General features: G+C 40.6%; 8 protein-coding genes across 8 annotated transcripts; 3 read left to right on the top strand and 5 right to left on the bottom strand.

Moving 5' to 3' along the window:
* On the bottom strand, positions 1-2,393 carry LOC140771278 (laccase-11-like). Its single transcript, XM_073112756.1, has 6 exons — positions 2,261-2,393; positions 2,027-2,178; positions 1,701-1,945; positions 1,476-1,604; positions 400-1,323; positions 1-310 (listed from the first exon to the last, which is right to left on the bottom strand). The coding sequence occupies exons 1-6, from the start codon at positions 2,354-2,356 to the stop codon at positions 180-182; spliced, it is 1,677 nt and encodes a 558-aa protein (XP_072968857.1). The 5' UTR covers positions 2,357-2,393; the 3' UTR covers positions 1-179.
* An 806-nt stretch (positions 2,394-3,199) lies between these two features.
* LOC140769529 (CBS domain-containing protein CBSX3, mitochondrial-like) lies at positions 3,200-5,613 on the top strand. The gene is made up of 6 exons (XM_073110253.1): positions 3,200-3,601; positions 4,062-4,323; positions 4,425-4,506; positions 4,946-5,019; positions 5,117-5,177; positions 5,272-5,613. Exons 2-6 carry the CDS (start codon positions 4,069-4,071, stop codon positions 5,412-5,414), a joined length of 615 nt encoding a protein of 204 aa, XP_072966354.1. The 5' UTR covers positions 3,200-3,601; positions 4,062-4,068; the 3' UTR covers positions 5,415-5,613.
* Positions 5,614-5,761: 148 nt separating this feature from the next.
* On the bottom strand, positions 5,762-8,040 carry LOC140769530 (anaphase-promoting complex subunit 10). The gene is made up of 6 exons (XM_073110254.1): positions 7,824-8,040; positions 7,620-7,680; positions 7,401-7,493; positions 7,112-7,182; positions 6,233-6,337; positions 5,762-6,148 (listed from the first exon to the last, which is right to left on the bottom strand). Exons 1-6 carry the CDS (start codon positions 8,000-8,002, stop codon positions 6,079-6,081), a joined length of 579 nt encoding a protein of 192 aa, XP_072966355.1. The 5' UTR covers positions 8,003-8,040; the 3' UTR covers positions 5,762-6,078.
* Positions 8,041-12,037: 3,997 nt separating this feature from the next.
* On the top strand, positions 12,038-13,023 carry LOC140770914 (protein RADIALIS-like 3). Its single transcript, XM_073112243.1, has 2 exons — positions 12,038-12,411; positions 12,761-13,023. Exons 1-2 carry the CDS (start codon positions 12,168-12,170, stop codon positions 12,763-12,765), a joined length of 249 nt encoding a protein of 82 aa, XP_072968344.1. The 5' UTR covers positions 12,038-12,167; the 3' UTR covers positions 12,766-13,023.
* Positions 13,024-13,586: 563 nt separating this feature from the next.
* On the top strand, positions 13,587-14,398 carry LOC140771240 (uncharacterized). Its single transcript, XM_073112695.1, has 2 exons — positions 13,587-13,797; positions 13,899-14,398. The coding sequence occupies exons 1-2, from the start codon at positions 13,604-13,606 to the stop codon at positions 14,239-14,241; spliced, it is 537 nt and encodes a 178-aa protein (XP_072968796.1). The 5' UTR covers positions 13,587-13,603; the 3' UTR covers positions 14,242-14,398.
* Positions 14,399-14,494: 96 nt separating this feature from the next.
* Positions 14,495-16,762, bottom strand: LOC140769788 (uncharacterized). The gene is made up of 2 exons (XM_073110658.1): positions 16,657-16,762; positions 14,495-16,518 (listed from the first exon to the last, which is right to left on the bottom strand). Exon 2 carries the CDS (start codon positions 16,334-16,336, stop codon positions 14,495-14,497), a length of 1,842 nt encoding a protein of 613 aa, XP_072966759.1. The 5' UTR covers positions 16,337-16,518; positions 16,657-16,762.
* Positions 16,763-18,331: 1,569 nt separating this feature from the next.
* Positions 18,332-21,452, bottom strand: LOC140770871 (uncharacterized). Its single transcript, XM_073112186.1, has 4 exons — positions 20,756-21,452; positions 20,089-20,178; positions 18,798-18,865; positions 18,332-18,615 (listed from the first exon to the last, which is right to left on the bottom strand). The coding sequence occupies exons 1-4, from the start codon at positions 21,422-21,424 to the stop codon at positions 18,480-18,482; spliced, it is 963 nt and encodes a 320-aa protein (XP_072968287.1). The 5' UTR covers positions 21,425-21,452; the 3' UTR covers positions 18,332-18,479.
* Positions 21,453-22,347: 895 nt separating this feature from the next.
* Positions 22,348-24,012, bottom strand: LOC140770954 (GATA transcription factor 15-like). The gene is made up of 2 exons (XM_073112293.1): positions 22,999-24,012; positions 22,348-22,811 (listed from the first exon to the last, which is right to left on the bottom strand). The coding sequence occupies exons 1-2, from the start codon at positions 23,401-23,403 to the stop codon at positions 22,545-22,547; spliced, it is 672 nt and encodes a 223-aa protein (XP_072968394.1). The 5' UTR covers positions 23,404-24,012; the 3' UTR covers positions 22,348-22,544.
* Positions 24,013-24,991: the final 979 nt, after the last annotated feature.

Genomic DNA, 24,991 nt, shown 5'->3' with positions numbered 1-24,991 from the left:
TAAAGCAAACAGCCCATCAAATAATTGGGCATCTTATTAACACAAATAGCTCATTCTGGAGAGGTAGAGAAAAAAATAATAATAATCAGGTACAGGATCTTGATCACATCCACAAACTTCCTGCAACTTTTTGCAGGACATATAAAAGATTAAAAACAAACACTTGCATTCCTTGCAACTCAACAAGGTGGCAAATCTTTTGGAGGTGGTAAGATTGACTCTTCTGGCCCGTTTCCATTCTCCACAACAAATGCCATTTTTAGCCCCCACGTAGTGTGCAGCTCTAGATGGCAATGCATGAACCAAACACCTGATAGGATCATAGCATAGGATAGTTAAATGTAATTACTAGCATTCACTTGTTCTTGTTCATGATCATTAAAGTGTATGTTTTCTCACCTGGATTGTTAGCTTTGAATCTTATTGCAGTCCAACCGCCTGCAGGAACTCCAACTGTGTTCCTTTCCGGAGGATCAACCAAGTTAAACTTAGCTGGATCTTTTGCCGGATCGAAATTTCCGATCCCCCTGCCGACGACAAAAAAGTTGTATCCATGAAGGTGGAAGGGATGAGACTCCGCGGCGAGAAGATTAGTATCTTGCAACACCAATTCGACCGTCGAATTGAATGCAATCTTGCTGAGTCTAGTCCCGAGCGACGTGCCTAGGTTGGCGGTCAGCGGTGCGCCGGTGTAGTTGAACGCCGTCGAGGGCTTGTCGGGGAAGTCTAGCCTGAACACTCCCTTGATATTGAAGTAATGTGCTTGTAGTAGCCCAATTTTAGGCATGACGAAGGTGATGTTGTTAAGTGATGCAGTGAGTCTAGTTCCATTCAAGCAAGTCGTGCATGGATTGACGCCTAGACCAATGGTGTAGAAGAGATGCCTATCAACATTGAGTGGCACATTTGCAGGAAACTGCGGAGAATTTAGGCTCCTGAGCTTGTCGTGGAAGTTGCTAGCAAATGTTGTGTCAATCGATGTAGGCAATTGAGGAAAGATCGGTAGCACCGTATTTGGAATGCCTTTGTATTGTAAAATGGCAGTCGCCGTCTTGTTGTCGACCGGAATTGCCGCGTCGTTGAATGGCCTGGCCGCCATGAAGTACCGGCCCGGTGATCGGTCGGCGGTAACAAGTACGTTTGTGGTTTGGCCGGGGGCCACGAGTATGGCGTTGGTAGCAAAGGGCTTGCAGTAGACTCCGTCGATCTCGACGACTGTCAGGTTGTGGCCGGCGACCGCGAAGAAGAGCTCATCGTTGAGGGCAGCGTTGACGAGGCGGAGGAGGTAGGTCTTACCGGATTCAACTTCTAATGCATATGTATCTGAGATAAAAATGAGAAATAAGTCACGTACGTGGGACTCAACCTCAGTATCTCTCTCTCTCTCTCTCTCTCTCACACACACACACACACACACACATATATATATATATATACGAGAATTTTTTTTTATAATTTAGACCCAATAATCTTACGCTTCTCAGAGCATGGAAAGAGAGGCCCTGGCTTTCCATTGATCGTATGAGCATCTGACATGTTTGGTGGCAAACCAAGCATATTGCCTTGCTTCTCAATTGCTTCGACATCCGTATGCCACCATTCTCCTGTATATATTTATTATCACATCAATTAGCCCAAAAGTTTGAAAGAAATCAATTAACACTCGTGTTCTAACATTGGGACATTAATTAACTACTCACCCAAGACTAGTTCAGCTTCTCCATTTGGTTGTGGAAACGGGTAAGAAACTCCTTCCTTTGGCATGATAACTATGGCACCATGAACAGTGGCTCGCAACCACAAGATATGTGCATGCCACCACAATGTTCCTCTTTGATCAGTAACATTGAAGTCATAAGTGTAGCTTGCACCAGTTTGGATTGGGCACTGTGTTATGTATGCTGGACCATCAATCCATCCATTTCTGAACTGCTTCAATCCATGCCTAAATAACACGTACCAACATAAGCCTTCAAGTTACCAAGCTTCTAAGTTATGCTTAAAAGCTTAACCCAAATGATCATACCAATGGATGGACATGTTGTATTGCGCGTAGTTCGTAACGTTGATGATCACTCTATCTCCTTCGCGAGCGTAGATCGTCGGACCGGGGAATCTCCCGTTAACCGTGACGATCGGTTTAGCATGGCAAAGCCTACTCACATTTTTCACAACAATCTGCAATAAAGAGAGAGAAATGTCTTTAGTAAAGAGTAGTTAAGATACAAAGCTATGAGAGCTTAACTGAAGTACTACTCACATCAAACTGGTAGCTCTTTACAGCAGCTTCAGTTGGAAGTGTAACGAAGGCAACAAACAATGTGAGCAAGAGAAGACTATAGAAGGAGAAAGCCATTGTTGTGTTGAAGACGAATAGAAGTGAATGGTAGTGAGATATCCAGGTTAGGGTGTTGTTGTCTTATATAAGTAAAGCTGTGCGTGTTTGCTATCAGTTTGTTAAGGGAGAAGAGAGTTGGTGAGAACTTTTATATATTTATGAACAACTACAGGTTTCTGATGATGCTTTGAAGGAAATTGTGATGGAGACATTGGAGGAAGGAAAAGTAGAGAGCTTGCAAGGCTAAAATGTACATGGCATTCGCCTAACAGAGTTGGAGGTGTATGTTTGGCCATGACCTAACAACACTGGAACTTTACCGTTAAGATGAAGGAATAATATGTTTCTCTTTTATAATTTATACTGTAAGAGAGAGAGAGAGAGAGAGAGAGAGAGAGAGAGAGAGAGAGAGAGAGAGAGAGAGAGAGTGTGCAGTAGAGAATACGGATGTACTCAAAAGCATTGAGTCACTTGGAAGAGTAGACGGGATTTAGGTTGTTGATGGGTCTCTATCCTGTATTTGTTCTGAATATTCATGGAACTTGTATATATTCATAATTATTAGGATAAAATTTATATTTTACCCTATTTTGGTTCATCACAGTTGCACGTATTTTAATGTATTTTTTTTTAAACTTAAGTATTCAATCCATGGTCGGCTGTCAAAAGTCTATTCACACCAACAGTTGGAAAAGTAGAATAGACCAAGCCAGCATAATAGATCTCTAATAAAGACATACCAGAACCTTACCCAACTCAGAAGTTTTAACATTATCCTTGAAGGTTATGTGCCCAAGAGGTATAATTCCATTTTGTCTAAATAGAACTCTTCACACAAATCTTAACAAAGGTATCAAATTTTTGGACTCCTAATGAGGAGTTCCACCATGAACAGAACTCCATCCACTGCCTCTTCTGTTTTGATGAAGTAACATTTCACAATCATGGATACTTATGTTCATAAAATTTTCCAAAAAGATTCTTCTGCTTCTTCCTCAAGGTTGGTTGCAAGAGAGTTAATATGGTGAAGTAACAATACTTGGCTGAAGGAAGTTTAGCACCCTTGTATTCCTTACCTTCTTCTGAAGACAAAGCCAGGAACCATTTCCAGTGCGCAGGGTAAGGGATAGCCTTGCATGCAATAGGAATAGGAGTTCTTAAACTTCTATGGGAGAGGATCCATGGCCGCTGCAACCATTACAATTGCAAAGGGAAGGAAGTACCACTCTGCAATCTCTGCATTGGCCTCTGTTGTCAGTCACGGTATGCTTTCAATTGCGTATTATGACTTAAATAGCTCTTGTCAACTCTGAATCACCATATTGAAAATTTAGCTTTAGACAATCAACCTGAGGAAGAGATTTTGAACAAAATGTTTGTGCCACATACTAGGATCCTCTTTCTGGAATCATTCGGACAAATGAAAACATTAATTGGCAAAAAGAGATCACAAACCATGTTACATATACTGTCTAATTCAGATCACTGATCTTTCAATAAGCAATAACTTCAGATGACCGAATGCACCATCCAGAAAAGAAGAGAAGAAAGTATAAATTTTCCTTTGCTGCAGCATGTCTTTGTCTAACCAATAACGAAATAAACAACAAGAAATGCAATTCCCAGCACAACCAATTTTGAATGCAAATTCTTTCTACAAACTGACTTATCATAGCTATGGAACAAAACACTATAATCTTGCCAATGTGTTTGATGCCAACAGGTAAGAGATGCAAGGAGTTGCTAAAGCCATTCGTTTTCATGGAAACCGACTTAAATCTGCAGTTCTGCAGCACATGAGCACGAATGACACTTTTTTGAACCTCATTATGCACTTCCGGAGTGCTTCTCCAACTCCATTCATACCATATGGAGGATTAGAGAACACAACAGTTGCAGAAATTTTGAAAATAAAAGGAGAGGATGAGGCTGGAAGAGTATACTGGTGTAACACCAGTGACACAGTATATGATGCAGTTAAACATGTAAACAACTTCAAATAGAAGAAGATAAACAAGAAGGCATGATTTGCATGTGCATTAAGACAGACTGCAACAATACTGACCAAGGAATATCTAATTTGCAGATGACACAACATCATATTGGAGCTCTGGTTGTTATTAAACCAGGGGAACAAAAATTGCTTGCAGGAATTGTGACTGAGAGAGGTAATATTCATTTCACCCTGCTGTAAATTATTTAACTTCTCTTTTCATAGTACTCACTAAATAAGAAGATTGATTCTAATTTGTTTCATACCATTATATTGTACAAAGTTTATTTATGATACATCTTAAATCTATTTGGTTACATAATATTGCACATTGAATCCTGCAACATACAAGATTGGTGAAATTTTTTTGGTTAAGGAGGTAATTCCAACAGTATCCTGGAAGAACAGTAAAACAAATATTGAAGCAATTGATAGTAATGAAACTAATGGAGATTATAAATGTACTTACCTAGTGATGATTCTCTGCAGTCCAATTGGTTATATATAAGTGTAAAGCTTGTGCAAAATATTAAAGGTTAACCAACATATACTCTGATTCTGGCTCAGCAAGAAGCCACTGGCCTATCTGATGTTCTAAATTAAAACTGGTGCAGATTATCTCCAAAAGATCATAGTGCAAGGAAGATCCTCCAAAATCACAAGCGTCGGAGAAATTATGACAGAAGAGGTGAATTTTTGCACTTAAAAAAGTTCCATATCTTTTGAATTGGATAACAAAGTTTGAGATTTTATTTTCCTTATGCTTATTTCAAACTGGATTACAGAACAAGCTTATTGCAGTTTCCTCTGATACAAAAGTTCTCCAAGCAATGGAGCTAATGACAGGTAACCTTGATTATTTCTATACCTATCTATTACATTGATCATCAATTAAACAAGCAATGCAGAGGGTGATGATTTTGTTATTTGGAATTGACAGACAAACATATCCGACATGTCCCTGTTATAGATCAGAAGGTAGTAGGCATGATTTCTATTGTAGATGTTGTCCGAGCAATTGTAGAGCAGCAGCATGAGGAAGTGAAGCGGTTGAATGAATTCATCAAAGGAGATTACTATTAGAAGTTTAGCACATAGATAATGAATAGTCAAATCTATTGATTCACAAAAGAAAACTTTGATGCTGAAAATTGTAATCTACAGATCTGCTCTGTATATTAACAAATTGTTATATGAATTCTTTAACCAAATTAAGAAGAAAAACAAGAAATTCAAATCCTATCACCACTCTTATACGTTCATACTTCATACCTTATTCCAGCCAGCCTTTCCAAAAAAGTTTAAGCCATAGATAGGTATTCTAATATGTAAGATGTCATAAACTTGGTTTAGTTAGACCAAATAAACATAGCCTTAAGAGTTATTGCAAGTCAAATAATAGTCAATGTTAAAGACTCATAGAGTATAGCTACAGTGAAAATATATTTACCATTATATCAACACAACCAACAGAAAAGGCCACATTACAAGCTGTAGATCACCAAGAATTGCCTCTGTACATAGAATGACCATGCATACTCAAATGAGAGGACCTCTGTTTTATAAAAAATTACCATGTTTATCAAGTTCTATTATAGCATGTCAGTTATGGACTAGTTAGAGATGAGGACAAACTGCTTGCTTATAGTAGAATCTTGTGGCTAAAGATATCTTCGCACCACAAGTCCTACTTATACTTGTCATGGCCCTATTTGAAGGCTCTTCAGGTAACTGATGCCTGTAACCACTACCTAAGAGTTGAGTAGGTGGTAAACTCTCTTGAAGTAAAATGAAATGGTTGATGAGGAACAGGGTTCCTGTAACAGACCACAAGAAGAGAAGACTCAGTCTGAAAATTCATAAACTTACAGAAAAAAAATACCAAATAAACTTTGACTTACGGTCGAGGCCCATATATTTTAATCTGGCGCACATGAGTGTCCCTCCCATTCAGGTGATTGGACAGCACGGCAAGTTGGAGCATAAAGGTGTGAATGAATGTCTCCCTGCAAGATAGAACAAAAATAAAGATAATGTTTTGTTCTGATAAAAAAAAGATCCATTAATTACATGATTATCTCTTCTCACAGACTAGACCAAGTCATTTTACAGCAGGCAGCCAAAATGTGAAATCCTTTAAGAACTTACTAAATGGATAGGGGGAAATTAATCAGTTTTATGATCACATGCCATCATCAAGGTAGCTTCAAGATTAACCTCTCCTATTGAAGTCCAACTTATGATTTAGTAAATAAGAAGATAAGATCTCATACAACACCAAGGATATGTAGCAGTAATAATGAGGCTTGAGTCTGTTCCTACAGTCTAGAATGTACATGATACATACAGAGATGTAAAGGGTTCTATGAGGTATACATTGCAAAAGTGATACAATTAATCTTTGTTTCATCCAATGTTGTGTCCCATGAGTTTGTCTACTGCAGACACATATATTTGAGCAATTGAGCCAAATGCTGTCTTGGTTCAGACTTGTGATTAACTAAGAAGCTCTCTTCATGCTACCACTCATAAAAATAAATATGTGCTTCCTTCAAATAAACGTCATTTAGCACACTCAGTTGGATAAAAATTAGAGCTTTCCTCAATAATCAAAATGTGGTTCTAAACATCTAAAGATAAGAAGGATATAAAGTTCAAGCACAAATATTTCCAGCTAAAAGAAGAGTTCAGCTTAAATGATCCAAAAAGCTAGAATATCCATGTTCACTAGCATTGTACCAGCACATATAAAAGTAGAATTCTGCAATTAAAGATGATACCGGGGATCAGTTCCAGATAATGATATATGCACCCAACCAACTGGCTTCACAAGCTCCACAGTTTTTATTTCCTAAGAACACCAAAAACAAAAACAAAAACAAAAACAAAATAAATTTCAGAAAAGCAATAAGCATGAAATCAGATGCCAATACAACAGCCCAAAAAATTGATCACCATAGATGAATTCCAGAAAATTATATCATACTAGATATGTTCAGGGTCTCCAGAATCCATTTTAACTCTTCGACTAACACACTAGAAAGTCTTACACAAGAAACAAGAAGCCACCTTGAGATTGTGGAAACCATCTCCTGCCCGAAGAGAGATCTTGCTCGGCGTGTAGCTCTCATCGAGCTTGAAATCGACATAGAGTACCACAAGCTGCAAATAGAATCCTGCATCACATTAATCACCAAGAAAGAAGAACACTACATACAAAACCAACTAAATGGGTCCATTCGATCTAAACATCAAGAAAGAGAAGGGGGAAAAAAAAGAAAACCTTACCTGCAGCTTGACCTTCTTCTGGAACTGGATATTCACGAGATGGGGCTGCGCTCCATCCGATCTAAACATCAAAAACCATCATCATTTGACCGACCTTTCGAAAACCCAACAAAAAAGATTCTACCTTTCTGCAAAATATCTTGTAATTTAATCACGATCAATAGATATTTCTTTGGATAAACAATGGGAAAAGGAGAAAATAACTGCCAATAGGTGTCGATGTTGTCGTCCCGGAGGGAGAGCACGCCATTCCCGGGCTTGCAAGAGCTCACGCTCCAAGCCGCCTTCTTGGCCATCTCACGAAGGTCGTCTTCCACCGTGAGTTGTGGGCTCCCCGTAAGCTTCCCCGCCGTCTCTTCCTCCCCTTCCGACTCCGTCGCCATTAGAGAACAAAAGCCCTTCTCTGAAAACCTTTTCAGTAGAAAAAGGGCTTTTTTTGCATACTTATCATTTAAGCCCAACAACTACAGAGGCCCTTAAGACTAGGCCCAATTAAATTGAAAAGTTTGGGCTTAAATAATAAATGGGCTTTAACTAAATCCATCTCTTTTATCTCAAATGTTTCCGTTCTTCATATCTACGTAATATCTTTGACCATTCAAAAGATAATCTTTATAAGCAATAGTATCGACCACTTATCAATCAATGCGAGATACTGCTCCGGTAAAGCAGCCTTCCATTCTCAGATTCCATATATCTACCACTTAGTATTGTTATATACTGCCTATGTAAAGTACCGTTTGTTCTCCCAGATTCCTCCCCAACATCGATCAGTTGTTAAAACTCCAGTGCCTGTTCTGACGGCTAGTTCCTAACAACTTTATATAGATTTCTTTTGGAGGATCTAAAAGCTAGGGGTTAGATGCGAAGACCACCATAGATTCCTACAACTTGTGAGAAAGGATACCATCTTAAAAGGGAAGGAATCAACAGCCATTAGCCCATCACTGTGTGAGATATATGATAAGGATCTCTGGGAGGATAAATTCTTCCATTTGCTTGAATCTTGTCAAAGAAAGGTTCAACTTGATGGGGGAGGCGGGGACCTTCTTCTTTCAGTGGATCTTAGCCTTCCACATCTATAAAGGGTAAGGGAGCACCTCATGATGTCATGATCGCAAATCGTGATAGATTCCATAGCCGACTTACGTTATTGTCATGGGATATAATTGCGTAAAATGAAACAAATTTCTTTTTCCTAGGTCACAGGAGAAGCAGCATGTACGCCTTTTTCATCTTTATTATCTTCTTCTTCTTCTGTCGCATGGGATGTTTACCGTATGTATGTACGATTATAGTTGCCCATGTTGTACATGAAATCTAGGACTAACAGTATCTATATAACTCGTTGGTTGTTAAGTGTTTAAGAGCTATATAATATGGCTGCAAAACTTTCCTCCGGCCGGGGCTGCATATGATCTCTGTATGTTACGGTCGACAGCCAGACAGGATCCGGTTGACCAGTTGACCTTATCGCTTCCTTGAAGGGAGGAGACAGATATGGTTCAGAGACTGAAGCTTTCCTCTAAATAGAAAAGTTTTGTTTAATCCCATGTGAAGATTCTTTTTCCTATATATATATATATATATATATATATATATATATATATATATCTCCTATAATGGAATCCCAACTCTCTTAATTACCGTCCGATATAATCCACCAAACCAAACAATTTGGATTGCTATATAAATATAAAAAAAAAACTATCTTAATTCTTTACGTGATCACCGGCTTAACTGGCTATTTCTCTCATTTAATGTAGCCTTAAATTTATTCCTTAACTGGGCCCACCTAACACAACACACCCTAGCCTTCGGTTTATAAAGAGCCACAACCTTGGCAAACTACCTTCTCATCTCAAGCTCCTCTTTAGTTTCAAAACTCCTTTCCCTCCCTTCATATCCACTAGCTACTAGCTCTTCTCCTCTTCTCCTTAACTCGAAAAAGAATGGCATCTGGGTCGAAAAGCTCGTCCCGCAACTCGAGCTCCCAATGGACTCAGAAGCAAAACAAGCTGTTCGAGAAGGCCCTCGCGTTCTACGACAAGGACACGCCCGACCGGTGGCACAACGTCGCTCGTGCCGTCGGCGGGAAGTCGGCCGACGAGGTGAAACGCCACTACGAGAAGCTCGTCGAAGACATCGAGAAGATCGAGTCGGGCCGAGTACCATTCCCACAGTACAACTCCTAGGAGGAGAGGTATAACTAGTTCAGTACTACTCCTCTGTGTGTTACCGTTACATTCCCATTTAATCTAATACTAGCATGCATGCTATTTAGGGCCACAGTCAACTGAAACGCTTGTTGTACTTTTAATTTTCTGCCTTAAAAGATGCGTGTATTTATTGGCTCTGAGTAGATATGTTTAATGAGCATTAACTATGACTGCTATGTATTTGGCAGGGACGTGAAGCATCTGAAGCTATACAGAAGAAAAGCTACAAGTGCATTGTGTGGATTTGGTTACTGCTTCTGTCAGTGCCTGGGATTGAAGTTGATGTGCTCTGTAATTATAAGATTAGATACCTCTGATCTTATGGAAAGCCTTCTTATATCTCCTCTCGCATCTAAGTTTCGATGTAAATTATATAAACCTATGCCATGGAAACTAATTAATGGCTACTACTTCTAGCTACTGTGCTTGTTTCTCAACGAGAATAAGAATTATTGAACTCAATATTGGCCTTTATTGTCATAGAAATCTGTTTCGCATATTAACTATATTTGGTTTGTGCGTACTAATGAAAAAAGTTAGATGGGTTGCCCTACTTAATACTTTATATTAACTGCATGATCAAAAGTAAAAAAAAGAAAGAAAAGAAAAGAAGAAATAGAAGCCTTTTCATGCATATCTTTCAAGGCAAAGGATTAATTCTATCTTGCATGGGCAATATATACTTCATTTCTGACACCTAAAAGGTGGACAGGCGAATATTTTGCAACTATATAACTCCACAAATCAAATGCTATTTCCTTCAAACTCATTCGTTAATTAAATGGCCTGATAGCAAAAATCGAACGATTCCCTGAATTGATGTACTTGTAGTTCCTAAAAAGGCTTAGATTCTCCCAATAAAGCGAGCAGTGGTACCATCAGAACAAGGCTATATCAACTACTTTGTATAATTGCATGCACTAAAGATTGCTTGTCGCTTATATAGAACGATTTGTAGAATATAATCATACATATTGCATCTAGAGCTAGATTTACTAGGATATATATCTAGCTCCATGGCAAGCCTATAGGTATTTCCAAGAAGAGATGAGCAAATTCTAGGGGCTTGGAAACATAAAACAGGCATCAACTTATGGGAATCAGGATTTGACATGACCCCAAGGGTTAGGGCTCTTTAAATCAAGTGGCATAAGAATTCCGGATCTATAATAAAGGAATTGCAACATGTAAGAATTGCATCAATATTCACATCGTAAAGATTCCAGTTTGATTTTTAAAGTGAAGTGTATCTCATGTAAGTATTACTACAAAGTACACAGAATATACATGTTGAATTTAATGCTTTATTCTGTCTCTTTTGTCTAGCTAGTGACCAGGCCAATTTTTACTTGACAGGGCACGATCGATGTTGATATGGCATGCACTATCTCTTTTGACAATATTTTCCCTTCTTCTTCTTCTTCTTTTATTATCTCATTTGTTTGAGAAATATAGGAACACATAGTGGTTACCCTCTCAAACTTTTTGACTCCCTTAAAAGTGGGAGAGAAAAGTGATTAGATTCAACAAAAGATAAGCAGGGCACACGCTAATTGCCATGAGTCATTATCATAAGTTTACTTAAGATTAGAAAGCGAGTTAATTTTAAACAACAAACATTTGGACTAGGTTGCGGAAATAATATTAATTTAAAGAGCATGCTTGTGAACTGAGTAGCTTCATTACTAGGCTGGGCATGCCACTGTTTCCTAGGACTGTCTTTTGTTATGGTCGATTTTATTGTGAAGTAAAAAGGAGGTACGTTTTATTATTATTTCTCTTAATTTTATTCCGTGGTCCCTGACTATCAAATTGATATTTAGTATGCTATGTTGGTTAATTTATAAATTTAAGTTATTAGATAATTATTTGACTCAAAATCTCGGTATTATACTGTTGTTTTGATAATAAGATACGTAAATGAGGCAAGGATGGCAAATTAAGAAAGGACGTAGACAAAAAGAAATTCATGACTGTGTATGGATAATCTACAGATAAAAAGATCCCCCCACTACCCTGGACAAAATCTTGTTCCTTCTCCACACTCTTCGTGGCTCTCCAAAGGCCAGGAGTTGTACCTTATTCCTTATGTTCCCCTCTTCTTCCTTTACACCTTTTGCAAATATACCATTCTCCCTCTCACTACCACCCCCATTTGGCTCTAGATTTCCTTTCCTCCCTATAAATACCAACCACAGCAAACACCCTTCTCATACAAACCAACAACAGCTCTTAAGATTAAACAAACACCTTGCCTTCATCCATCTCTCTCTCTCTCTCTCTCCGCTCTCCATCAATACCTCCTAGGTAGTCTAGCTTCCACTTGACAATGGCATCGTGCTCGATGAGCTCCTCACGCAATTCGGCGTCCCAATGGACGCCGAAGCAGAACAAGCTGTTCGAGCAGGCCCTGGCGGTGTACGATAAGGACACGCCCGACCGCTGGCACAACGTAGCCCGTGCCGTCGGCGGCAAGTCTGCGGAAGAGGTGAAGAGGTATTATGAACTGCTCGTAGAGGACGTGAAGCACATCGAGTCAGGGCGAGTGCCATTTCCTATGTACCAGAGCAGAGGTAATAGTTCTTTCTTCTTCTGCTATTTTTAGAGTTACTGTTTCATTCCTTTCTCCGACTCGGGAAACTATTCTTCTTAAAAGATGATATATATTTTTTTCTCTCCTTTTGATTCTCTTACGTAAGCTGATGGCAGCTTGACCTTGGCTTTGTGGATCTCTCTTTAGATCACAACTGTAGCACTTTATTCTTTCTAAAAGATGCTCTTGTCTCGTAGCATCTACTCATCGTCATCTACCTTTTCGCGATACCGCCAATTAAAATACATAGCAAAGATCGGTGACTTTATATATTCAGAGGTAGCTCATGGTTGGTTCTTTTTTTTGGGGGGGGGTGGTTTCTTTGACAGGTTGAAGCACTTGAAACACAAGGGAACGAAGCCATGGAAGACGGGGGGCTCTGCTGAGATCCATCAGATATCACTGATTTCATCAAAGTGCTCATGTGGATATATCCATGTCCTTAGCCTGTAATTTTATCCTCCTAGCATATATATATATATATATTCGTATGTATGTCAAAAGACTATGCTTTGAGTATCAGAGCTAGTCATTATGTGATGTTACATCTCTGTAACTTGTACTTATTTATATAGTTTGGATGCTTGCATAATTGATTTGCATTGAGATGCCCTGTCTTACTAACTATATAATTCAAACTTCGAAACCCAGAATAATAGTAAGTAAGTCATTGGGCTAGAACTAAGGCCTTAATGGTCCAAGACTGGGCCCAAAACATGGGATGCAGCCTAATATTTTCGGCTTCTGGACCATTGGGGCTCTCGTGTTTTAGCGTAATTTATACTCTTTTTATTTATTTTTTTAATTATTTTTATTTTAACCCCTGCACTTTTATTAAAACCCGAGTAGAGTGTTTTCAGGAGTAAACTGTATATAAATATATAAAAACAGGGTGTGAAATGAAAAAAAAAATCTAAAAAAAAAGTTTCGTGGTTTCCCGGCCATATGCTCGACCTCTGGTCGAGCTAAGGAAGCGGCCAATACGGCAATACCCGTGCAACGTGCCAGTCTCTCAAATAACTACCCCAGCCCACATCGCCACGTCTCCCTCGTTCCACTGCTCCACCGCCACGTCTCAAGTTTACGTTACTATAAGTATCGAACGGAGCCTTCCACCCTCTACATTCCATAACTGAACCCAAATACGAGAAAAAGAGCAAAGAGGAGAATTAATGGCTACTTACACGGCGAGCCTGCTGCTTTTGGTGGTTATCTTATCTCTATGGATGCCTAAGCCAGTGTTAACATCTGGTTTGACCGTAGAGAACGCCATGGATAGAACAAACGTAGCCAAAGACGAGGCCATGCACGATGCCAAGGAGAAATCCGAATCTTGGTCGGATTGGGCTCGGGATAAGTTAACCGAGTACGTTTCTGATCTCTTCCTCTCGCACCGTATCTTATTAGCTAGCAAAACGGAGAATCTAAATACCTAAGTATTGACATGACTAACATTAATGTACGCAGTACGCACTATGGTAGTGGGCTGGGACTCGGGCAGGATCAAATGAAGGACGAGGCCGAAGACATCGCCATGAAGACGAAAGAGAAGATGGAAGAAGCCAAGGATGGCCTCAAGAACAAGGCAGAAGGTGCCGAGGACGAGTTTGGTTATGGACCTAAGGACGCCACCGGCACAGCGGGGAAGGCGTTCGAAGGCGCGAAGAAGAAGGCCGAGGAGGCGTATGAGAATGCGAAGGACACCATGACTGGAAGTGCGACGGCTAAGTACGAGGAGGCGAAGGAGAGGGCTTCGCAGGCTACTGGTGATCTGGGGGCTAAGATGAACACGAAGGCGGGGGAGCTGTGAGAAGCTGATGGAGCTGAAAGTTTAATCTCCCCCTGTTTCACTTTTGTTGCCCCAATTGTTGCATGAGATCTTCTGCAACCTCGTGTGGCGTAGTGTCGATGTAATATTTCTTTGTTAAATTGTTTGTTGTTTTATAATAAAAAGTATTCTATACTGTGGAAAAATAGAACCACAAATAAACTCCCAAGATTAGCAAATTTATTAGGCAAATCGATCCTGGTACAATAGACAACCTTATTTCTGATAACTTTTTTTAAAGAGATGAGAGCAACGATAATCGTCGATTTGAGCTCCCAGAACACGAAGCAGCTGATTCCCCTTCCTCTCCTAGTCCCACTCTCACCTCAAATACCACACGAAATTTCCCACCCAGTAGTTTGTCCTTCGCTTCCCACCTCTTCAACTTCCCGGAAGTCGTCTTCGGGACACTCCCACTTTCCACCAACACAACCCACCCAACTCTTACACCCTCTTCCTTCATCACTCCCTCTCTTATCCCATCGCATATACTCCTATACACACCAAGCACTACACCCCTCTCTCTTCCTTGCAGCTCTGCAACCACCACAAGAACACTACTTCTCTTGCTCGAACTCGACGAATCCAATCCAAACGCAGCTATGCAACCTCCTCTTAGATGACTCGGGCTAGTGTAGTACGCTGCAGTCTCGATATAATGTGGGTGCACTCGGGTTCGACCATGATCGAGCCCAATCACATCTGTGGTCCGACCAAGTACGTATAGATATCTCTCCTCTCCCTTGACAACTCCACAATCATCAGTTCGAACGAAGCATTTCCCTGCAACTCCTCTTGGCCTTCCATGGAATACCTCACGAGTTAAGGAAGGATGCCCGAGGTAGCCCGCCGCATTGCTCGTCGAAGACACCCATATCTCTCCCTCGACGCCATCCTCCACAGGCTCGCTGGTCTCCTCGTGTACCACCATGATCTGTACCTCTTCATCGTCATAAGATAGCCTGGCCGAGGGCAATAGCTTCTTGTAACATGGCAAATTTGTACCCCAACGCCACGCCGTCGACACGAACGTGCAGTTCTCCGCGAGGCCATAAGATGGAGCGATCGATGACAGGTTAAGTCCGACGCAAGCGAATTCTTTAACGAACTCGACGACCGGAGATTCGTTTATCGGCTCGTTGATGAGTACAAGGTTCCTCAAGCTACCTAGCTCAAGTTGTAGCTTACCATGGCTAAAATTGCCTCTTTTAAGTACTAATGGTAGAGCAAAGGAAGGGACTGGCGTGCAAGTGGCTTTGAACTTGGAGACGAGCTCAAGCCATAGGCGTGGTCGGCGCAAGAAGGCGGCCGGGGATGTCAAAACGCACGTCGCTCCGGTGATCACGGTGAGGAGAAGGAACATTAGGCCACAGTCATGGTATTGCGGAAGCCATGAGACAATTATACTACTGGGCTGGAGGTCATAGGCCTTTCTTGCGGCCCGAGCGTTATGGGCTGCAGCGCCGGTAGTAACTACGACGGGCTTCGGTATCCCGGTGGCCCCCGAAGTATACTGTATTAAATAATTTTCTTCTGGGCCACAGCCCATATAGGCCCCATAAGGAGAGTTGCATGTCTTGTCATCAAATTTGTCGGTCGGTAGCCACCGGAGCTTATTAAGCATGTCAATTTTAGACTTTGTGACGGCAGTGATGTACCATGTATCGGCGACGGCAGCTTTTGGGCTTGTCTGCAAAATGGCCCGGAAGAGGTGGTGGTGAGCCGGGCCTTGGTTCGAAGGAGAGAAAGAGAGAGAATCAGGCGGTATGATGGGGACGGCAACAAGGCCGGCGCGTTGACATGCGAAGAGGAGCTGGACGAGCCGGAGCCCCGGGGAGCAAAGGATGAGTAGAGTGTCTCCTCTGTGGAGAGTATGGAGGAGCTTGGAGGCAATGCATTGTACTGATGAGTTGAGCTCAGAGTAGGTTATGGAGGCCCAAAATATACCTTCGGGTGAGTCACTGGCCCATATAAAAGCAGGCTTGGATTGGAAACTTGGTTGCTTGGCCCAGATGGGGAGGTACATGTCCACCACTGGTTGGTCTGGGAAACATGGGTCGTAGTTTTCATGGGCCATGGTTGCTCTCTTCAATCTTTGTAGGCTTGTAGCTCTAAGATGGCAGTAAGGAATTATTAGAATGGCTGTGAGTGTAAGTGTATATATATAGGGAGAGGGAGTAGTTTCATCTCCTATAGAGAATTAGTGACTGACGTTGGAGAAGACGAGAGCACATTGGATATGCTCAGAAGAATATCCCACTGTGGTAAAGAAATACTATTAGGGCGATGATGCCAAGGAAATTCTATCCTTCATAGGTTTAATGACAGAGTATATGCGGATAAGATGTAGATTAGATGCTAGAATAAATTGCATAATTCGTATGGAACAAACATTACCTGAAATGTTCTTTGTATGAGACAAACACAAGATTTTGACCTGAAACCAGAACATGCACCAGATATTCCGCAAGCCCACGAATCCTCGCATATATATATATATGATCAAATTAGATCTGTAATCAATGTGATCGAATTTCATGAATAAAGAAAATAAATTACCTAGTGAAAGAAAAATTTAGGATATAGCACACAAAAGAAATCCAATTTCGGTAGTTCAAATCAATGTAATTGCAGTCATGTAAATTTACTGATTTACTCAAATTGTTTATTAGAGCTCCAATTAATTAAGTCAGAATTGGATGGGGTGCTTGTTAGATCTGGAAATCCTTTCAGAAGTATAACCTAACCTTTTTCTTTTATCTTCAGAACCATTATTACTTCCAACCATCTACCATCTGCTGGAAGACTACTTGACACAGTGATTAATTCTTTCAGCTTTCTGCTACTCAAGTCAAGGCTTAGTTACTCAGAAGCCCAAATTAATCGTAAATACTCTTGTGTTAACTTAGATCTTATCTTCCTGTTAGAGGTGACGTCGTCATCTGGGTAGATGATGCTGCCGACGAGGCCGAGGAAAGGGGGATGGGATCTGGGCAGTGGAAATTAGGAGTTTCGAAGGAGTCAATGAGAGGGATGATGGCGGCGGACGGCGGCGGAGACTTCCCCGTAGGCGGATAAGGGGCGATCAGATGAGCGGAGGGAAGGCACAGGCCGGTTTGAAGTCGGTGGTGGTGAGAGGAGGAAGGGGACTGCGGAAAGAGGGAGAGGAGGCGGCGGTGGGTCATGGGTGTGAGTGCGGAGAGTAGAAGAGTCTTCATTTATTAGAAGGTTCTTAAGCTTAGCGCCAAAATTAAAATAAAATATTAATTAACAAATTGGTGGCTTCCTTTGTATCCCACACTTATTCCCACCCCATCTTTTTACTTTTATTATCATTAACGTCCTATCGGTATCTATTTTTCAATCCTTGTATTTTTAATAATTCGTTTTGTCACATTATAACGCAAATATATATTTAGCACTTGAAGGATAGCCTGGCTGAATTGAACACCCTCATTCTAGTGAGCTGGTCCAATTTGGACGGTAGCAGTTTCAAATGGTTTTCTTTTTTATGATCAAAATGTTGTCTTTAATCATTGGCATGAATGGTCTTCAGCCCAGTAGTTGTAAGGGGTCTAGGACTGCTTATTTTCACTAAAATGCACTTTATCTTACCAAAGGGTGCATTCAATTTGTTGTCCTAATATGTAGTAAAACTCTAACTCATCATATACTGCCCATACTAGCTATAGTCTAAAACCAAATTCATTCATTTTCGAGTGTTTATTTGTTTTCCTTTTTTCAATGCGGAGCCTTCACAATGTATTATTTTTCAAGTTCAGATACTTCCTCTCAATATTAAGAGTTATGCGGGTAGTCTTGCAACCTTCGCACATTACTTGGCATCATCGTTGGTTACCATCTCCTCAGGCACGATATTGAAGTGGAGCGATAAAGGTATCTATCTATCTATCTATCTATCTATATGACTATATGCAAACAGATAATCTAGCTCTCCTCCTTCAATAGGAACCTTTGCCGTATACTGTCTTTTTAGTGCCTTAACTCTGGCGTTCGTGATGCTGTTGGTGGATGAGACGAACGTAAAGACTCTCGACAAATCACAGAGCACTTCCACAGAAGGAGGAATAGTCAATTCAACAGTCTCCATGTTACATGATTGATTCTGTGAATTGGAGCCAGACCATAGTGAGCTAGCTAGTAGCAGTATTAATCTGCAAGATATAGTAGTAGGTCTGCGAGATATATTGTATATATGATCAATCTTGGGAGACTTCAGCATGAACATTTGCCAGGAATTCCTTAAGGTGGCGGTTAAAGACACAAGGTCTCTCCAGATGAACAAGGTGGCCTGCCTTCTTTATGCTTTGAAGTGCTGTCTTCTCTCCCAGTTGCCTATATCAGGAAAAATAAAAAGTATAGAAAACTAAGATATGTTGCTTGTTAGATGATACTGTAATCTGCAAGATGATCAATATTTTCAACGTTCGAGTACTGGATTAAATATTGGTGGACTAGAGTTTTTTCTTTCAGGTGATCAATAGCCCACCAAAAAGATTTCTAGTGTGCGGACTTACTCTTTCATATCCTCGGCGTGCTTGATCTGGAATAACTTGTCATTCTCTCCCCACAGTAGGAGTATCCTCTGCAATCAAAACATGAACCATTTAATCAAACGAGTTATGAACATAATGCAGCAATGTGATATAATATAGCTTTCATGGAATCGTATCATGTTCTGCTGTATGTTAGGAATGCTTGGCTTTTCATTTTAATTTATTTGCTTCAGTTGATTGGAGTCACACTAGATAATAAATTGCTAGCCTTTATCAAAACCGAATTCCATATTGAGGCCATGCGGGGGCCCCTTTAACACTAAAGGTAGAAAATATTAAAAAAAAATCATTTTAATGTTTTATCTTTTTAAGCTATGAAATCATTAATTTAATATTATGTATTCATCTCTTTTTAACATATCTGACTGCACGACAAGAATACAATTGCAAATTTATCTAAGCAATATTTTATTTACAGCTAGGAAAAGAAAGTAAAAAAAACAGGATAAAAGAGGATAATTGCTCATTCCAGTCATGAAAATATATAGCAAGGTGTTTTTTTAATCCCTAACACTGGTTAACTATTATGTTTAGTCTAAATAGGAGAGATAAATCATGATTGCTGGTAGGACAAGCAAAGCAAAGCATAGGTAGAGAGATGGCTAAAAGCCAATATTAAAGTAATTTTAGAAGCGAGTATGGTATGACCTAAAAGTATTTTGCACCTGTTGGACTTCCTCCTCAAGAGTACGCAATAGGGCAGTTGGATGAGTAAAACTATGACCAATTAATGAGGCCCACCTAAAAATATTTCCCTTCACAAGGGTCCAAATATATCATAACTTGCACACTTGTAATCCTAATATTTAAGTCCCCATTTGGTTCATAGTTAGGGTTTTTTTAGTTTAGATTAATAAACACTGCTCTAAATTTATAATTAAATATTAGATTAAATTATTTATACTCTAATTAAAAATATTATCAATAGTAATCCTTTATTTGAGCGACGACTATGGAGACCCTCCTCAGATCTGTTGTCAAAATGAACTATAATATTATCTAATTGCATGTCTACAACTAAAACAAATACTGCATATCGTACTGGTTAAGAAAGAACAAGACGTCAAGACGAGATGTCATGACATATCTCCTGCACCTTTTTGTAGCCAGAGAATGAACAGTTAATTAATGCAAGTAAAAAAACTTGGTTGAACAGATGAAGATGTAGCAGATCCAAGTAAAAAATGCAGCTCCAAATGCTCATATACACATACACACACACACACACACATATATATATATATATATATACCTGCGGCAAGATTGGGATTTTGCTATCTTTATCGTTGATCAACAACCCTTTCAATAGCTCCAGCTTCTCCTTCCTGTTCTTAAACATCACCTGCCCAATTACCAGCACCATGCTGTGATGATGTTTTATTGTTTCAATGAAACAGGTACTCTCAATTAAGGGCGCTTTCATTTTTCTGTCTATTAAATGATTCAGATTTTAATAGATAATCATCAAAATGCAAGCATAAGTGTATAAATGCAAAAGGTATGCACTCAATTATGAAATTTAGAAGTCAGGGAAATACTTCAATACCCGGTTCTAATTCCTAATTTAAATCCGAACGACAATATAATTAGTTTCACTTTATCTCTTGAATATAAAGACACAACCATTCAATAAGTATTGTATTCAATATAGCTCAATTCAAATCTATCTTGTCGGATTAAAAATTAATAAGAGAGTGGTTTAGACTCTCTCTTATCAATATACATCTCTTTTATATCATGATATATTTGAAAATCGATTTTTTTTAATCTAAAATATATTAAATTAAAGTTAACAGAGAGTTAATATAAATAATTTAATGTCTCTCAATATTCGAAATAATATCTAAAATAACCACTTTTCTTTAGACTCTCTCTCTCTCGCTCTCTGGCTGGTTTAGGAGTTACTTAACTTAACATACCTTGAGGAAGTCCTTATACAAGAACTTAGGAATCCACCAACCCTTATGAGTCGTGATCAAGAACAACGCCTTGACTCCCTCCACAGTCTCGGGCAAGAGCAACTCCGCCGACGACGAGAACCCAAGCCGGTCCGTCGTCTCCTTATTGATCGAGTGGGTCATGGCAACGGACGATCCCGACACGACCACCGACCGGACCAAACCCGGCCTCGCCTCCGCCATCTTAAACGCCACGAACCCACCGTAGCTAAACCCGACAACCGCACACTTCTTCACCCCAAGCCTCCCAAGCGCATCCATTATGCACTCAGCTTGGAACCCAGGAGTCCTATCCGAGCACTTCGTCGTGGACCCACCGAAGAACAGCAAATCCGGCACGTACACGTCATACTCCTTCGTCAAAGCTCCCACCTGGAAATTCCAGGTCACGATGCCATCGGTTGCAAACCCATGCACCAGCACAACCGCTGGCTTAGGCTCCTTCCCTTTGCTCCTCCCTTGATCCGGTGCCACTTCATCGTTGATAGATTTGTGTTTTGCCATCTTCTCCTTCGGGATCCAAAAGTTTATGGCAGTGTCGGAGTCGAGCTCGACTAAGTGCTGCCGGAGTCCGGCCTTCTTGGCGAAGAAGTGTATCAGTGGCTTTTGTGCTTCCACCCAGTTCACCATCTTCGTCCTTACTTTTTCTCTACTCTGAGCTAGAACTATTAAACTACTAGTAGTAATACTAGCTAGTAATGGTATATATATAGGCTTTAATTTAGGTGCCAAGGAAGAGTGAAGCAATCAATGATGTGACTGGAGCTAACTCTTTGCATGGATGAACCATTTGTATATCTAGTAGTGCGAGAGTGGGCAAACTAATGGGTTCCACTATCCTACCTCAAATTCTATTTATACAATTGATATGATGGTGATTGAATCCAAAATTAGAAGAACGCTGACGCAAGAATACATTCCTAGAGAAGAGCTATATGAAAGTTTGCAATGATATCCTTGTAAAAGGAAATAGAATCGGTATGATATAAATTAAACAAATCAAGTTAGGTACCAACTCGCCCTAGTTTTTATACTATAGTGAGTTGCCTTGGCAATAATTGAAGTACGTATACTTTCAGACGTAATATATCTTTATCTAATTGATGTAAAATAGTAGTAGCTGCACGAAATCTATAATTTAAAGTGATTTGGATCATCCGCTCTGCCTACTTAAAAGCAATCCAAGCCAACCTACCTACAGATTGATGCCACGTCTACATCGATCATTGTAGAATGTTTTAAGATCGATAATTTTTTGTATGTTAATTTGTCAAAAATTCCAGCTGCAATAAGATAAAAATAAAATAAAAATAAAAAAATAAGACAGCTGTGGAATTCATGGTACTGAGAGAGGAATCTTATATGCAAAACAAGACACAAAACTCCTGCACAGCTCTGAGTTGGCACGTGAGAGCAACCCTATTACGTACCATTGCCTCATCCACCTCACATTATAATAACACCTTTCTATATAGCCTTCTTCTATCACTACAAGCCATCATAATTATGCCCAATCCAATCAATCAAATAGCCAGACGAATAATATCAACAATAGTAGTAGGAGTAATTAGTTAAAAAGAAATGGAGAGAAGAAGACATTAATTTTAATAAACAAAAGGTATTCGGTTAATAGACTAGTAGTGGTAGTAGAATATCATGACATGAATACATAGATATATATATTAATTAGGGTGTCACAAAAATAGAGACCGGCTAAAAACCGGTTCAGTAGACCAAAACTGTCTGTGATCTAGTTGTATTGGAACAGGCTATGCCGGTCACGAACCGGGAACGGCTGCGGGGGAACGACGTTGAGCCGCCAGGAGAGGTAGGGCACCTCTCCGTCTTCCGCCGACGAATCCTCACCGTACATCGAGACGGATGGAGCCTTCCCTGCCGTCGATCCGTAGCAGCCCCACTGCTGCGCCGTTACCGCTGACGTGGACGCCGTCGAGGTCGTCGCAGCAGCTCTCCTCTCTTCCTTCTTGTACCGGATCCCGCAGGCGTTGCAGAGCGACTGCATGCCATTGCCATATGGTTCACGTAAATTAAGAGTTTGACCCGGTAAAAAGGGGGATTATAGTAGGGCGATTTGCAAATAACACCCTGTTACGTTTGCTATTTACAACATCGACCACTTTTCCGTAGAATGGGGGGAAAAAAAAAACCTAAATGCTTAAATGTAGAGAGTGTTATATTCGCACCTTTGGCCCACGTGGGCCGTTCCTCCAAAGAGGAGTGGAGGTGGTGTCGCAGTTGGCGCAGCGGCGAGCGAGGAGGTGCGGATCTGCGCCAAGATTGGATCCGGAACCGTTGGAAACGGCAGTGGATACTCTGGATCCCATGCTCTGGTGCTTGTTGGAATTAGCGATCACATCCCAGCAGAAGGTGGAGACGTAGGACGAGTGCTGGGCCATGCCGGCCTTCGGCTCCATGGCGTCGGTGTGGCGAGTGGAGGGCGTGCCAAGAGATAGAGTACAGTCTACAGAAGAGGAGGTGAAGGAGTTGTGGGTATTGGAGGCTTCTTCTATAGGTTGTTTATCCGACATGGGGAAGAGAATAGAGAAAGCCATGCCTCCGTTGCTATGGGTTCTGCACTGGTGCAGCATGTTAACGCTGAAGATTTGGAGGAGAGGAAGAGAGGAGAATGTGGGGTTTTAAAATAGCAGCACAGCACGTAGTGGTACGTTTTTATTGGAGTGCATCGGGATAGGGAAAACTAAGATAGGAGTTTAGTGAGTGGAGTTATGGTAGCAAACAAGGGACAAACAGTTTAGTAGAGCAGATTAATGGAGGGGTTGGGAAGTTAAATAGTGTTTAGTAATGGTGGGTGTGGGAACTAGGGAAGTGGGAGATCGCAGTTTGTCTGTTTCTAGGAGAATATGGATCTAGCTTAAACAAAGTTTTTGAAATGGAAATGGTGATGCTGGTGTGATAGATAGTTAATAGCCGGCAGTAATAAATGCTAGTATATATAGGGGTTGGAGGAGACCAGTCAGCAATAGGACAATGGTGGTATCATGCAACATGACACACAAAATTAAGAGAGAGACGCAGAGATAAGAGTTCCTCCGGGATGGGTGCAATCTGAGTCGGTGAGCGGTTTGGGATATGTGTTGATGTTTGTACTCTCTATCTAGATCTCTATCTAACTCTAACTCTAAGCTCTATAAGTATTGACTACTCCTTGGAATTGGCAAGGTCACCAAGTTGGTGTTGGTGTGTGTTATTCGTTGGCACTGCTCTACTACTTAGATATATATATATATATATATATAGAGAGAGAGAGAGAGAGAGAGAGAGAGAGAGAGAACAACGTCATATGAATGGTCTGGCTTATATGATAGCAAGACGATGCATCAAAGAGAGAGAGAGAGAGAGAGAGAGAGAGAGAGAGAGGAGAGAGAGAGTGGGGCGCAGGAAACCAAGTGGGTCAGAGGAGACAGATGGGTTTGGTCATAGGGCGGTCAAAAGAGACCACGTGACTCGTGGAACACTCTCCCATGCAATCTCACACTTACCCGATCACGAGGCACGTAGAGGTTTTTAGGGACAGGGAAGAGGAGGTGCGAAACCAGACACGAGGCACGACCCAATTAACCGTACCCAAATCTATGTAGAGCCATAACGTCACTCGCTTACGTGTCAAACCAGTGGACCCCAACTACAACTCCAAACCAAAGGATTAGTGAAAGAGAAGACTGGTCATGGACCTTCATGGTAAGCATACCATGACCGGCACTATATATATTATAATAGATCTCTGATTCGCACGTGCCGGGCTCAGTGTAGACACGTGATCTTCTCTAAAGAGCAGTACATTACTATCTGATAGCAGTAGCTATAAGCTAAGCTAGGCTTAGTAGTCATTAAGGAAAAAGAAAAAGGGAAAACTAAAAAATAAAGAAAAAGAGAAATATGATGGCCACGCGATGGATTCCGTGATGATTACCGATGCTTCGGTTTTAGAAGATCCCGTCTTTTGACAGCCAAAAGAGATAGATAGATAGATAGATAGATAGATGGATAGATGGATAGATAGATCTACACAAATATGTGCATGTTGTTCTCGATCTAGAGCTAATAAAGTAAGAATAAGAAAGGAATAGCGGGACCCAAACAACTCTATTCATATGCTTCCCTATCGATCTACGTATCAGACAGTCTCTATCTAAACAGAGAAAAGGGTTAGAGAGA

Source organism: Typha angustifolia, chromosome 11, assembly GCF_048772165.1.
Source record: "Typha angustifolia cultivar Huaian chromosome 11, ASM4877216v1, whole genome shotgun sequence".
Taxonomy (NCBI): Eukaryota; Viridiplantae; Streptophyta; class Magnoliopsida; order Poales; family Typhaceae; genus Typha; species Typha angustifolia.
This window is presented reverse-complemented; position numbering and strand designations above follow the sequence as displayed.

Coding starts and splice junctions, on each gene's coding strand:
- LOC140771278 (XM_073112756.1), bottom strand. CDS start 2,356: ATGGCTTTCTCCTTCTATAGTCTTCTCTTGCTCACATTGTTTGTTGCC. Junction 1,324..1,475: donor CTTTCCATGCTCTGAGAAGC/GTAAGATTATTG, acceptor TTTTTATCTCAG/ATACATATGCATTAGAAGTT. Junction 311..399: donor ATTCAAAGCTAACAATCCAG/GTGAGAAAACAT, acceptor TGATCCTATCAG/GTGTTTGGTTCATGCATTGC.
- LOC140769529 (XM_073110253.1), top strand. CDS start 4,069: ATGCAAGGAGTTGCTAAAGCCATTCGTTTTCATGGAAACCGACTTAAA. Junction 4,324..4,424: donor TATATGATGCAGTTAAACAT/GTAAACAACTTC, acceptor TCTAATTTGCAG/ATGACACAACATCATATTGG. Junction 5,020..5,116: donor GAGAAATTATGACAGAAGAG/GTGAATTTTTGC, acceptor ACTGGATTACAG/AACAAGCTTATTGCAGTTTC.
- LOC140769530 (XM_073110254.1), bottom strand. CDS start 8,002: ATGGCGACGGAGTCGGAAGGGGAGGAAGAGACGGCGGGGAAGCTTACG. Junction 7,494..7,619: donor AGAAGAAGGTCAAGCTGCAG/GTAAGGTTTTCT, acceptor TTCTATTTGCAG/CTTGTGGTACTCTATGTCGA. Junction 6,338..7,111: donor TTATCTGGAACTGATCCCCG/GTATCATCTTTA, acceptor TCTATCTTGCAG/GGAGACATTCATTCACACCT.
- LOC140770914 (XM_073112243.1), top strand. CDS start 12,168: ATGGCATCGTGCTCGATGAGCTCCTCACGCAATTCGGCGTCCCAATGG.
- LOC140771240 (XM_073112695.1), top strand. CDS start 13,604: ATGGCTACTTACACGGCGAGCCTGCTGCTTTTGGTGGTTATCTTATCT. Junction 13,798..13,898: donor GCTCGGGATAAGTTAACCGA/GTACGTTTCTGA, acceptor TAATGTACGCAG/TACGCACTATGGTAGTGGGC.
- LOC140769788 (XM_073110658.1), bottom strand. CDS start 16,336: ATGGCCCATGAAAACTACGACCCATGTTTCCCAGACCAACCAGTGGTG.
- LOC140770871 (XM_073112186.1), bottom strand. CDS start 21,424: ATGGTGAACTGGGTGGAAGCACAAAAGCCACTGATACACTTCTTCGCC. Junction 20,179..20,755: donor TGTATAAGGACTTCCTCAAG/GTATGTTAAGTT, acceptor GTAATTGGGCAG/GTGATGTTTAAGAACAGGAA. Junction 18,866..20,088: donor AAATCCCAATCTTGCCGCAG/GTATATATATAT, acceptor TTTTGATTGCAG/AGGATACTCCTACTGTGGGG.
- LOC140770954 (XM_073112293.1), bottom strand. CDS start 23,403: ATGCTGCACCAGTGCAGAACCCATAGCAACGGAGGCATGGCTTTCTCT. Junction 22,812..22,998: donor ACGGCCCACGTGGGCCAAAG/GTGCGAATATAA, acceptor AATGGCATGCAG/TCGCTCTGCAACGCCTGCGG.